Genomic DNA, 14,333 nt, shown 5'->3' with positions numbered 1-14,333 from the left:
CTTCCATTTGATAGTTTCCCTTTTTGTTTTGTTGGTGGTTTCTTTTGCTGCACTTATTAGTTTGTTTTTATAAGAGCTTTATTGAAATATATTACATATACCATACAGTACACCCTTTAATGTTTTTTCCCAATTGTTTTTAGTATATTCACAGAGTTGTGTAACCATCATCACTATCTAATTTCAGAGTATTTTCACCACTCCAGAAAGAAACCCCATAGTAATCACTACCCATTCACTCCCACGTCCCCATATCCCAGTCCTAGGCAACCACTAATCTACTTTTGGTCTTTATAGATTTGTCTGTTCTGAACATTTTATATAAATGGACCCATATAATATGTGGTATTTTGTGTCTAGATTCTTTTACTTAGCATAATATTTTCAAAGTTCATCCTTGTTGTAGCATGAATCAGTGCTTCATTTCTTTTTTTAAAAGATTTTATCTATTTATTTGAGAGAGAGAATACCAGTGAGAGAGCATAAGAGGAAGGGCAGAAAAAAAATGGAAAGATCCAAGATGACCTTCAAGAAACAAATGGATAAATGTGATGTGGTCCATATACACAATGGAATATTACTCAGCCATCAGAAAGGATAAAATACCCAACTTTTGCATCAACATGGATAGGACTGGAAGAGATGATGAGTGAAATAGGTGAAACAGAGAAAGTCAATTATCACATGGTTTCACTTATCTGTGGAACATAAGGGATAGCATGGAAGACATTAGAAGGAAGGGAAAAAGAAGGGAGAGAAATTGGAGTGAGAGATGAACTATGAAAGACTATGGACTCTGGGAAACAAACAGAGGGTTTCATAAGGGATGGGGGTGGGGAAAATGGGTGAGCCTGGGGATGGATATTAAGGAGGGCATGGATTACATGAAGTACTGGGTGTTATATGCAAACAATGAACCATGGAACACTACATCAAAACCTAGTGACAAACTGTATGGTGACTAACATAACACAATTAAAAAAATAAATGCAAAAAAAAAGAGTAAGGGTAGAGGGAGCGAGCATGAGTGTGTGTGGGGGGGAAGGGCAGAGGGAGAGGGAGACACAGACTCCCCACTGAGCAGTGAGCCAGAGGAGCGGCTGGATTCCAGGATACTGGGATCATGACCTGAGCAAAAGGCAGATGCTTAAACGACTCAGCCACCCACGTGCCCTAGTGCTTCATTTCTTTTTATCACTGAATAATATCTCATTGTATATTTATACCACCTTCTTTTAATTTATCACTTGGTGGTCATTTGGGTTATTTCCACTTTTGGGTAACTATGAATAATTTTACTGTGGATATTTGTGTATATGTTTTTGCATGAACATATGTTCTCATTTCTCCTTATTATATACCTAAGAATAGAATTAGTGGGTCTTGTGGCTTACCTTTTTGAGTCATTAGTTTTTTATCTTACTGCTTAATTTGACAAAAGTAAGAAAACATGTGTTTAATATTCTTATATATTCTTATTTCCTTCTTTTTTTCTTATAGAAAGGATAGCATACTCATATATCTTGTTTTAAACTTTGGGTTTGTTTTTGTTTTTGCTGTTGTTCTCTGTTATACACCCTGACATTTGCAATGCATTCTAAATCACTACAAAATAAAGTTTGTAGATATTTTCTTAATTCTTTTTTGACTGTATTTTATGACTACATACAATGACTACATTGTTTGAATATACCATTATTTATTCAAATAGTCCCCTATTGTTGGGTGCTTCTGCTATTTCCAATCTTTTGCTATTAAAAAATTATGCCAGTGTTGAACCTTGTGTTTATGTTGTTTGGTACTTGTGGAGGTATGTCTTCAGAGTATATGTCTAAAAGTAGAATTTCTAGGCATAGGGTAAGTGAATATGCAGATTTGTTAGATCTTGTCAAATTTGCCTCATCTAGTTATATATTGCATTAATGTCAGCAATGTAGTTGAATATCTATTTGCCCCAAAGTCTCATCAATAGATCATGCATTAGGTTTCACCAATAAGTGGTATCTCAGTGCAGGTTTAATTTGCATTTTTCTCCTTTGAGAAAATGAGCAGTTTTTCATATACTTAAGGGTATTTGTTTTCTATTTCTGTGTCTTGTATGTTTGTGTCTCTTGTCTCTTTTGTTCTAGGCTTTTTGAAGACCAAGATTGTTGAGGTAAGGTAGTAGCCAGACATTGGGTGAATGGAAGTAGGTGCTCCTCGCTAACTGCTAGCAGGATAATCCTTAGCTAAGTCCTTGTCACATACTAAGAATCTTAGAAAATCAGAGCAGGAATAACTATTTCAGATTAGCTAGTTCAGTCCTCTCATATTATAGATGAATAAAAGGAAGCCCAGAGAGTGGGAGGAACTTTCTTTCGCTCACACAGAAAATTAGAGATAATGTGGAACTTGAACCCAATTTCTCTTTCCCCCAGGGCAACTTCAAATTAATATGCAAATGATTTATGTGTTGATTTTTGTACTTTCACTAAGATTATCACAAACAACATTTTGGGAAGGAATTGCCTCTCAATTAGCCCAAATTACAAATATTGGCAATAAATATAAAAGGTATCCTCTTGCTAATTCTGCCTTTTTATCTACATTAGTGTCTATAATGCTAATTTGTTATAGAAATATAAAAAAAACCAGAATGTCAGAGTTGCACTGAATCTTGGTAGTATCTCATTATATCACAGGGAAACCTGAGATCCAGAGATGCAGAATTTATCACAGGGGGAGACTAAGAGGGCCATTTAGCCTGGAGCCTCACCTTCACTAAGGGTTTCAAGTTTAGGTATTTGAGATCTTCTCCAAATGAGGTTAAAAATGTATGATTACTGCATTTTTGTGAGTGTGATGATAGCTTTATTTTGAAAAATAGACACACGTAAAATCCATTGCAATTTTTCTAAGCTTGTTGTCTCATTTCTGTACTTTTTAATATACCAGGAGAAGCCTTGAGGGTGACCGGGTGACCTGCCCATGATTATCAAGAAAGCTAGTAACAGAACTGACCAGAACCCAGATTTACTGAACTGTCCATAGTCAGAGTGCTTTCTGCTGCACCATACTTCTTCATAAGAGCAACTGGCTCTTATGAGTCAAGTAAATTCATCTTTATCCACAACACTGAATCCTCTGGCCAAAAAGTACGACCCATGCCACATAAACACACCATCTCGGAGCTCATCACTAGGCCTACTCTCTACAATATGTCTTTCCTGTCTGCCATACCCAAGCAAAAAGTTGGCCACAATCTTAATAACTCCCATTTCGTGAGAATCTCTTATGTGCTATGCACTTTATCTGTGTTCATTCAAATACACAGAACAGTCCTGCATGTTGGGCAATACTATTTTCATTTTACAGATGACTAAACAGGCTAAGAGAGATTATCTAAGATTATATCTAAGAGGTTAGATGATAACTAAGAGGTTATCTAAGATTATACAGGTAAATAAGTGATACAGCTGGAATTTAAAACCAAATTTATCTCACTACAAAGCCCATGTTCAGCCCACTTTATCTGGTAATACCCTTCAATTGAGAAGAATGATGACGCTGGGAGGATATATATATACAAGGGCCAAGGCAAAATCACCTTCTTTATAGAGCACTCAGCCTGTCCAGGATTAAACAGTTGGTGGCTGGGATTTAAGGAGCTAACAAACAGTTTCTCTGCAATGTACCCTGTGGGCCAATCCTGAAATAGAAACTCTTCCTGAAAACTCAGAAGTTACTTACTTGACCAAGTGTCTTATAAGAAGTTCCAGCATCTCTCGATTCTTTTCAGGTAGCTTATATACCAGGGAATGAATAGCTCCCAGACGGTAATCCAGGTTGTCAGACTCTGAGAAAGAACAGAGAGAGACAGTTTTGCCTTTTAGGCAACTGGATCAAGCAAACTCTCATATATGCGTCCGTGCGCGCACATGCGCGTGCACGCACGCACACACACACACACACACACACACACACAAAATCAGAAACAGAGAGATGAAAAGAGAAAGAGAGAGAAGCAAGTACAATGAAACAATGGCAAAGAGACACCAAGGAAAAAAAGACACTGAGACAGAGAGAGAGAGGGAGAAAGACAAAGACACCAAAAGAGAGATAAAAGAAAAAAAGAGAGATAATAACAAAGAAATAGGTCTGGGAGTTTTGAGAGAGAGAGAGAGAATAGAAAGATGAGAACACAAGACTATCTCTGAGAAGTCAAAGTTCTAGGTACAGCAGGTTGTTCTACCCTTTCACATGCAAACTTACGCTGGAAACCCTTGCCCACCCATCTTTTTGTGGTGCTGGAAGGGGTACTGCTACCTTTGGGTTTATGTGAAAATCCCTGAGACAGTTCAGAGGTCTCAGGTCAGATCAAAGGTCCATTGCCTCAATAAAAATTCATTATGAGGTCAAGTCTTACCAGTCTTTTTCCTGTACACCACAGAGAGCACAGAATAGAAGGGTCATGTAAAGATAGGGAGGGATACCCATACAGTGGCCTCAGCCAAAACTTTTAATACTTCTTCAGCTGCTGACTTTTGGGGTGATTCTATATGCCTTATATCCCATGCAATGTTCCACTGCACCCTCAGTTTTATCTAGAAAATATGATTCTAGCATTAACAGATTAGGAGTAATAATTCATAGCACAGATGGAAAGCATTCAAAAAGGCAAAGCTATGAAAAAAATCTAAAACAGCAACTATAATGAAACCATTCTGCTGCCCCCTCGTTATGTGAATTAATGCTCTTGTTCTGGCAGAAGAGGCATATGCAGTCAGTAAAGCCCTCAAACCTGTAACATCCCTCATATTAGCCAGTTTTATCCAACCTACTCAACTTACACTTATTTATGAAAAATAATATAACACTTGAGTTAGACAGCAAGCAAGAATACTCTCATTTGGTAGTGGACAAAAATCTATGGATATTTTCCCCTCACTTTTTCTCAAGCAGTTTTCTAGGTTTATTGCTAATGAACATTATTAAGAAGCCAAAACAACACAATTAACTAGCAACATAAATACTTACTGGCAGCAGAGACCAGCTCTTTGTGAAGTCTATAGGTCATGACAGGTTCAGAAAGATTCCTGAAATTAATGAAGACTGTAAGTTCCTTTGGGGAAGCCTTGGATTTTCAGTTTTGTGGGCAGCAAGGCTTAAAGTTCCTAATCCCTACAGCTGAGTGAGGTTACATGTATTTCTCTCTTCACCTGAAACTTTGTCAGAGGAATGCCACTTACTGGTAAATCAATAGAAGACCTGCAAAAGTATAAGCCAATTAGTCCTGCAGGGTCTTTAATTACTTTCCAAAGGTGAAAGAAGTCACAAACCAGCCCTGAAAAATTCCAAAGTGGACCCAATCTGAATGCTGCTATAAAGTCCTTGCAGTTTGATAGTTCCTTAATTTTCAAACTACTTTCATATCTGTCTTCCCATCTGATCCTTCCAATGATCCTGTGACATGCAGCAGTTATTCAAATCCCAGCTTAATGGAGGAGAAAATTGAGGTCCAACAGATTTCTTTATTTAGTTAAATATATATATATATATATATATATATATATATATATATACATATATATATGTATATATATACCCACACATACATACATACATAGGCTGAGCACCTACAGATACCTGACATTGTGCCAGATGTTGGGATCCAAAGATGAGTAAAAAAGACCCCCAAACCTCCAAGAGCTAATAGTCTAGTTGAGAAGAGTGCCATATACAGAATTAACAATGTAAAAGGACCAGTGTGATAATAATAATATTAGTAAATGCTTCACTGTTCTAAATGATTTGCATATTTACTAATTTAATCCTCATAACAACACTGTAAGGTAGATATTGTTATTATATCCATTTTATAAATGGGGAAACTGAAGTTCAGAAAAGTTAAATAAGTCATCCAAGACCACACAAAGCCAGTAAGTGGCAGAACTAGGCAGTCTTTCTTGAGTCTATGCTCTTAATCACTATGTTATTCGGTCTGACATTACTATTATCATAGTAATCCAGTTGAGAGGTAATAAAGACCTAAACAAAAATAGTGGCATCAAAGAAAAAAAGAAATGATAAGGAGAATTATTTAAAAGCCATTAAAGACAGAGCTTCTTCAATGATTGGGTGTACTGGTAAGGGAGAGAGTCACCTGGTTTGTGAGACTGGATAGAATAGAAATGGATTCAGAAGGAAGTAGAGACATTAAGCCAGAGGGACTTTTGGAGTAGTCAAAGGGACATGTCTATTAGGCAGATGGATGGAATGCCCTTCTAGATCTGAGAAGTAAATATGAAAATCATAAACCTAGGTGAGTGTTTAAAACCATGAACATAGGTGAGCAGTTAAAACCACAAGAACAGATACCACTGCTCAAGGAGAGATGACCAACTCATAGCCAAGAGGCCTTCCAATTATTATTTGTTCAGAATAGTGTATTAAAAAGACAAGTTGTATTAGGTGTCAAAATATAAAAAAAAACCGAGATACCTCACATAACATCTGCATTTTCTGCCTCTATTGAAAAATGGAAAGACCTGGTTATATTGAGCCTATATGGTTATTTGTGGAAATAAATATTATTGCTGATTATATATAAACAAAGGGATCACTATGCAAATACAGGTTTAATATGTAATGTTTTAATAGGAAAGTAGTCTGCTTCATTCATTTTTGTGGATATTTGAATTTTCCAACCCTCGATTATAGTAAAAAGAGAGGAGAATCCTGGAAAATATCAGGTAGAAAGTCCATAAAGGGAACTTCTAAAAATGGTCAAAAAAGGTATGAGGAAAGCCAAAAACAAGTGATACAGTAGAATCCAAAAGAGGAGAAAGTATCAAGGAGGCTTCATTAACAGCTTCAAATGTTGCAAAGAAATCAAGTAAGGACTGACAATTGTACATTGTTTTTAGCACTGAGGGAATCACTCGTGACCTTGGCAAGAGCATTTGCAGTGGAGCAGAGGTGTTGGGACGGTGACTGCAATGGGCTAAGGAGAAAACTGGGAGGTTAAGAAGTAGAGACACTGGGACACCTGGATGGCTCAGGTGGTTTAGTGTCAGCTTTTGGCTCAGGTCATGATCCCAGTGTCCTAGGATCAAGTCCAGCATTGGGCTCTTTGCACAGCGAGGAGCCTGCTTCTCCTTCTGCCTGCACTCCCCATTTATATGCTATCTAACAAATAAATAAATTTTTAAAGTCTTAAAAAAAAGAAGTAGAGACACTGTATGTAGATTACTTCATGTACTGATGCTTGGATAGGAAGGCATGAATTATCCCTCTTATTAGGCAATCTCATCCAAGCTCCTGCCTCCCAATTATCATATACATCATTGATGATTCACAGTTTTAACTCAAGCTCAGAATTCTTCTGAGTTCATTCCCATATATTCAATTGCTCACTTAATATCTTGCCCTGATATCGTTAGACACCCACATTTGACATATCTAAAGTCCATCTTGTCATCTCCCCTGAATCTAGTCTTTTTCTTGTGTTTCTCAAATCAGCAAATATATGGCTACCATTTGGTTATATGGGCCATAAACTTAGAAGTCATGCTTTTATCTCCATCTCTCCTATTCTCATATCTAAGTTTACTCCCTAAATTTCTTGAATATGCTAATTTCTACCAATCTACACTGCTAGTTCAAGCAGAAGCATCACCCCTTTCATAGACCACAGCAATAGCCTACTAACTGGTTTCTATCTTTACCTATTTTGATTCCCTCTAATCTGATCTTAATATGTTTTTTTTCAAAATGCAAATCTCATCATATAACCTACTGCTTAAAATCTCTCAATTTATTCCCATTCCTTTTAAAATAAATCCAGACCCCAATTCTTATGTCCCATATGACCTTGCACAATCTGGCTCCTAATATCTCTCCCTCCCTCTCTATACTGGTACACATAGTTTCTTGAAAGAATCATTCTCTCTTGTGCTTCAAGGCCTTTGTGTATATCTCTGTCTGGAACTGCCTCTTCTCAGCTGACTGTAAGTTATAATTCAAACCTCGGTTCAAAGAACCACCTGAATAAATCAGGTATTCCTATTACATGCCTTCATAACATCTTGCACCTTTTCTTCAAAGCACTCATTATGGTTTGTTATATTTGTATGATTATTGATTATATCATATTGATATGATTATTTGTTTTTTACTGCTTTCCTAACTGGACTATGACTTGTTTTAAATTTAGAGACCACATCTATTCACAATTGTATGCCTACTGCCTAGTATCATGCTAGGCATAGACTAGATACTCAAGAAATGTTTATTGAATGGTTTAATAAATGGCAGAATGAATTTATTCATTTATGAAAAAACACACAAGGTCAAAGAGATGTGCTTTATAGGAGTATATTTATATGCTGAGAGGAAAGAGTCAGTTGAATAAGAGAGAGTAAAGATATTAGCAAAAGAAAGGATAGTTTTAATGAATCTTAGAACACTGGAAAAATAAAATTAAATTAAAAAAAATTGGAAGGGGAGGTGAACCATGAGAGACTATAGACTCTGAAAAACAGTCTGAGGGGTTTGAAGTGGCAGGGGGGTGGGAGGTTGGGGTACCAGGTGGTGGGTATTATAGAGGGCATGGCTTGCATGGAGCACTGGGTGTGATGAAAAAATAATGAATACTGTTTTTCTGAAAATAAATAAATTGGAAAAAAAAAGGAAAGGATAGTTTTAGTTTTTAGGGTACTTTCCTGGTAATGTTGGAGATAAGGAATAAGTTATGCATGTATAACACAGATGAAGAGTCCCCTTTCTGAAAATACTGAATTATTTGAGAAACCTAAAGGGTGTTAACTGCTTAATGCATACTAAAGGCCCATACATTAAGTGTTAAGGACAAATCTCTTATTGGAGATATTGCTCATTCAGGCTTTCAGGCTTGATCTTCCCATCTTTAAAAGGGGCCACACTGCTTATTATGGGATGAGTTGGGAAAGATTTAATGTGGGGAGTTACTTAACCTATATAAATCTTTGAAAAAAATTTACTCCTTTGAAAAAGGCTAGAGACATAGAATCATTTACTCTCATTATTATCATCACCAGTCTTCTAAAAGTATGCAGAGTAGATTGCTCTCTGTCTTCACTAATATTACCCAGGCAACTTCAAGAAAGCTATAGCCCCTGAGGATGGGAAATGGGAAGAAAATGCTCCAATACCAGTGACCTATATGTCAGGGATACTTAGGTTCAAATAATGTGAGCTGTGAGCATGGATAATACTTAACTGGAAAGTGGTACCTTTCAATTTCCTCATCTGTAAAATTAGTTATGATACCACATACCTTACAGGATTATTGTAAAACAAAACAAAACAAAAAACGATATTGTCAATGTAAGCAACTAGAACACCTTCTAACAACAGTACATTTCTTCTTTGGCAGATGCCAGAGAAATACTCCTGGAAAGAGCACTCATGTTTATATAAAGTTCTAAGATGATATTACAACAAAACGTCATTTAACAGCAATATCTGGGACCCAATTTATTTTGGATTAATGATATTCAAGTATCTATCCAAGTACCTAAAGAGTACAATAATTGAAAAAAAAGACGTTTAGTAAATAATGTATGATACATACAATTGGACATAAAGAATAGAAAGAAATGAATGAGTATATGTCCCCCCCAAAAAATATATGCCCCAAATATTTTTACATGATATAAATTTATGCCAGTGAACTAAAAGATCTATTCATCACCATTGTGTATCACCAAATTTTGCTGATAAGGTAAATTTTGTTTTCTTATTGCTCTCAATTCACTCAGTTCTAACATTTGTGTAACTGTATTCTCTTGTTTTTTATTTCTATTATATGGATGAATGCATAAAACATGACACATAACACAGAAACACAAATATGTTTGTGCAAACGCAATTTAATGTTTCAAAATAGTTATTATTCAACCAAGCATGTTAACAACTTTGAATTGTCATAAATACTGATATTATTCATGAGCACATTGTGACATCACTCTACGCACAAGGGCAAAACTTCCATTACTTTAAAGAAAAGCCATTTTTCAATAATAATTCTATTATTTTGATGCTTAATTTGCCTAAATTCCCAAATTAAAGGTTTTCTAATACACGTTCTTTTTTGATGGAAATTTTCACTCTTTTTTTTATAGCAAACCTATCTAACCTCCTGAGCTCCTGAGCTATCCAACCACATAAGCTCCAATCTCCACCTAGACAAATTTCACCAACTATGAAAAACAAATTCCCAAGTTGTATCAGGCATACCTGAGGTAGAATTTCAAAGAGCTGGTGATTGTCTTAATGTCCCAGTCATTACTATGAAAATCAACGTCTCCTGGGCATTTAGGATCTATTTGAGGAAAAAAATTAAAAAGTTAATATTCCAAAAGTTCTTACTTTTTACCCCTTGCCTGGATGGCTCAGTTGATTAAGCAACTGCCTTTGGCTCAGGTCATGATCCCAGGATCAAGTCCCGCATCGGGCTCCCAGCAACATGGGGAGTCTGCTTCTCCCTCTGATCTTCTCCCCTCTCATGCTCTCTCTCTCTCATAAATAAATAAACAAAATCTTTAAGAAAAAAAAAGAAAAGGAAGTGGGGTGTCCAGGTGGCACAGTTGGTTAAGCATCAGACTCTTGGTTTCTGCTTGGGTCATGATTTCAGGGTGGTGGGATAGAGAGCTGGGTTGGGCTCTGTGTTCAGTGCCTCAGAGTCTGCTTGAGACTCTTTATCTTTCTCTCTCTCTGCTCCTCCCCCACCTTCTCTCTCTAAAGTAAATAAAATCTTTAAAGAAGAAAAATAAAATTCATTATATTAAAAGAAAGTCACTCTACCCAGTTTTCAAGAGATGGAAACTTTGTACAACAACCATGTCTTTGATGTCTTAAAAATTCCCTTGCATTCCACTCAGGCATGTAAGACATTTAGAAGGCATGTCTTCCAACCACACAAGGAAAAAAGTATAATAAACCAAAAATCAACTCCTCTTAGATCCATCAGCGATCTGAGGTCACACAACAAACTACTGTCCTCAAAACTGTAGAGAGAGACTGGGAGAGCCAGAAAATCAAAACTTACTAGAGGAGAAGCCCAGGAGCAGAAAACTCTCAATAAGTTTGAGAGTTAAAAATTCTAAGGGGGACCAGTCCTGGGGTACCTGCACACTTCTGTGAATTTTGCCTCCAGGAGCCCTATGAGGTTCTCACAGTGAAGATCTAAGAACAATTCACTCATGTTTCTGGGCTCGCTCTTTCTTTCTTTCCTTCCTTCCTTCTTTCTTTCTTTCTTTCTTTCTTTCTTTCCTTCTTTTTTTCAGGTTTCAAGAGAGCACAAGCAGGGGGAACAGCAGAGGGAGAGAGGAGAGAGAGAAGGAGCCTGATGTGGGGCTTCATCCCAGGACCCTGGGGTCATCACCTGAGCTGAAGGCAGATGCCTAATGACTGAGCCACCAAGATGCCCCTTCATGCTTCTTTTTAATAAAAGGATAAGAACCATAAAATTCTCTCAATAGATGCATAAAAAAAGCATTGACAAAATATAGCATTCTTTCTTGATAAAAAATCTGCAGTGTAGGTACAGAAGGAACATACCTCAATATCATAAAAACCATATAGGAAAAACCCACAGTGAATATCATTCTTAATGGAGAAAAACTGAGAGGTTTTCCCCTAAAGTCAGGAGCACAACAGGGATGTCCACTCTCACCACTGTTGTTCAACATAGTACTAGAAGTCCGAGCTTCAGCAATCAGAAAATCAAGAGAAATAAATGACATCCAAATCAGGAAAGAAGAAGTCAAATTCTCACTTTTCACCAGAAATAGCTATGCTGGTGGATCCCAGCTATTTCAGACCTGGATCCTGTTATATACATAGGAAAGAGGGATGTGACCTTATAAAAGGGTAGAGACTACTTTAGCAGCTTAAAGTAAATTCATCTGTGAACTTTTGGTTTTCCCTGGATTCAAATTACATCAAGATTATTAATAACATTTATAACCCTGAAGCAATAATTCTATGTTAGCAAATTTACCCAAAGTATATATTAGAATAGGCTCATCTATAAATACGTCATCACAAAAAAGGAAAAAAGTTAAATGCTCAATAATAAGGAAGTTATCAGATAAATATTGGTTCTTTTATTTACCGTAATTTTATGTACCCATTAAAATATTTACAAAGTATTTATAACCATAAGTGATGCATATGTCAAGATAATGTGGTTGGCCATCTAAGTCTAAGTCACCCTACACATCCTCCAGAAAACATAGAACGAAGAGAAAAACAGGGTTACACAAAGCCATGTCCTCCACATAACAGAAACATAAAGAATACCCAAATTCCAAATCACTTGAAAATAGAAATATAAACACTAAATCCCAGGGAGATATAACTAATATTCCTTCTCCACAAACATTTGCAGAGAGCAAACAAAATGCCATCAAAATTTCATTCATAAGAAAATAAGAGGTCTGGAAGACTAAAATTAATCTAAAACCAGCACCAGAAAGACAAAGTCTAAACGAAGTATAAAAATACTGAAAAATAGAGGCAATCAGAGCACTTGTGGAAGAGTGCTCTAAGTGATCTTCAAAAAGAAGTCATGGAAAGGTACTGTTCCTAGGAAAGGAAAGGGCAAAACATAATGGAAAGACATCAGCCAAAGGGAAGTGAAGCAAAAGATAAAAACTTGGGAATGGGCAAAGATCTAGGGACACCTGGGTGGCTCAGTTGGTTAAGCAGCTGCCTTCGGCTCAGGTCATGATCCCAGCATCCTGGGATAGAGTCCCACATCGGGCTCCTTGCTCAGGAGGGAGCCTGCTTCTCCCTCTGCCTCTGCCTGCCATTCTGTCTGCCTGTGCTCGCTCGCTCTCCCTCTCTCTCTCTCTGATAAACAAATAAAATCTTAAAAAAAAAGATCTACCAGAAAAATGCAATCAGTATCAGACAAAGTAGATTCCAAGCCCAAAAGTATGAAATGAGAGAAAGAACACATTTTAATGCTAAAAGCCATAGTCAAAATGAAAGTAAAGCAGATGGATATCTGCACATCAAATAACATGGCAACCAACTTTATAAAGCAAAAATACAGGATATAAAAGGAGTCAACAATAGGGACTTCCAGAGGAGAAGGAGGACTCTAAACTCACCTCTCCCAAGGATACAACTAGGTAACAATTGCACAGAGCAAACAACCCAGAAAAAGACCCAGAGACTGGCAGAATAACTCCATAACTAAATGTAGAGAAGAAGACACATTGAAGAGGATAAGAAAGGCAAGGATTTGGTGGGAACATAAAACCTATGGGTCTGCATGCTGGAAGGAGGGAGCTTCAGGCTCAGGGGGGAGCAAGAAACAGACTAGCACACTGTGGAGCCTACAAAGGAAAAGAAATCCCCAGAGAATTTGGCTTTGAAAATCAGAGGGGCAGAATTTTGCAAGTGCTTATGGTAAACAGGACTTAAAACCTGGAACTACAAAAATCAGCAGGCTCTGAGAAGGCAATAGGAAACTGAGCCCCTTTCCTTAGAGACAGCACATCAAACAGCTCATGGGGGTACAGATTGGAAGCAGCAGTTTGAAAGATACATGGGGCTTACAGGAGGCAGAATTAGTTACTAATCTCAGAGTTCACTTGAGGGACTTCTCCAGGAACAAAGGAGCTGGCAGGTGACATTTAGCTCCCCAGTCCAAATTCACAGATGCACAGCCATGTGTGGGAATTATTGCAGCACCAGCACTCACTACCTAACATGCTTACACCAGAGCACATGTCCCCAGCCAGACCTCTCTCAGTCCCAATGCTACAGATCCCCTCGCCTAGAAGACACATGCAAACCTTGCCAACCCTTGATCAGTCAACCTCTCAGAGAGGATGTGCAAAACTTGTTAAAACAGCACCTGCTGGGCGGGAGGAGTCAAGATGGCGGAGAAGTAGCAGGCTGAGCCTACTTCAGCTAGCAGGAGATCAGCTAGAGAGCTTATCTAAAGATTGCAAACACCTGCAAATCCATCGGCAGATCGAAGAGAAGAAGAACAGCAATTCTAGAAACCGAAAAACAACCACTTTCTGAAAGGTAGGACTGGCGGAGAAGTAAATCCAAAGCGACGAGAAGATAGACCCTGTGGGGAGGGGCCGGCTCCCGGCAAGCGGTGGAGCAACGGAGCACAAAATCAGGACTTTTAAAAGTCTGTGCCACTGAGGGACATCGCTCCAGAGGCTAAACCGGGGCGAAGCCCACGAGGGGTCGGCGTGGCCTCGAGTCTCGCAGGGTCACAGAAGGATCGGGAGTGTCTGAGTGTTGCAGAGCTTGCGGATATTGGAACTGGAAAGCCGGCTACA

The 14,333-nt window shown here is 37.8% G+C and overlaps 1 protein-coding gene across 3 annotated transcripts in view; it reads right to left on the bottom strand.

The window, feature by feature from the left end:
* The window catches only part of OPHN1 (oligophrenin 1), a 560,040-nt gene that overhangs the window by 133,882 nt on the left and 411,825 nt on the right, over positions 1–14,333 (bottom strand). For all 3 annotated transcript variants that reach the window (XM_044235858.1, XM_044235860.1, XM_044235859.1), the window contains exons 16-18: positions 10,258–10,342; positions 5,017–5,075; positions 3,730–3,835 (exon numbers count right to left, since the gene is read on the bottom strand). In XM_044235858.1, the coding sequence (XP_044091793.1) occupies positions 3,730–3,835; positions 5,017–5,075; positions 10,258–10,342 (250 nt within the window). The remainder of the gene's footprint in view (positions 1–3,729; positions 3,836–5,016; positions 5,076–10,257; positions 10,343–14,333) is intronic.

Source organism: Neovison vison, chromosome X (genome assembly GCF_020171115.1).
Source record: "Neovison vison isolate M4711 chromosome X, ASM_NN_V1, whole genome shotgun sequence".
NCBI classification, from domain to species: domain Eukaryota; kingdom Metazoa; phylum Chordata; class Mammalia; order Carnivora; family Mustelidae; genus Neogale; species Neogale vison.
The sequence above is the reverse complement of the archived record's forward strand: the minus strand, read 5'-3'. Positions and strand labels throughout refer to the sequence as shown.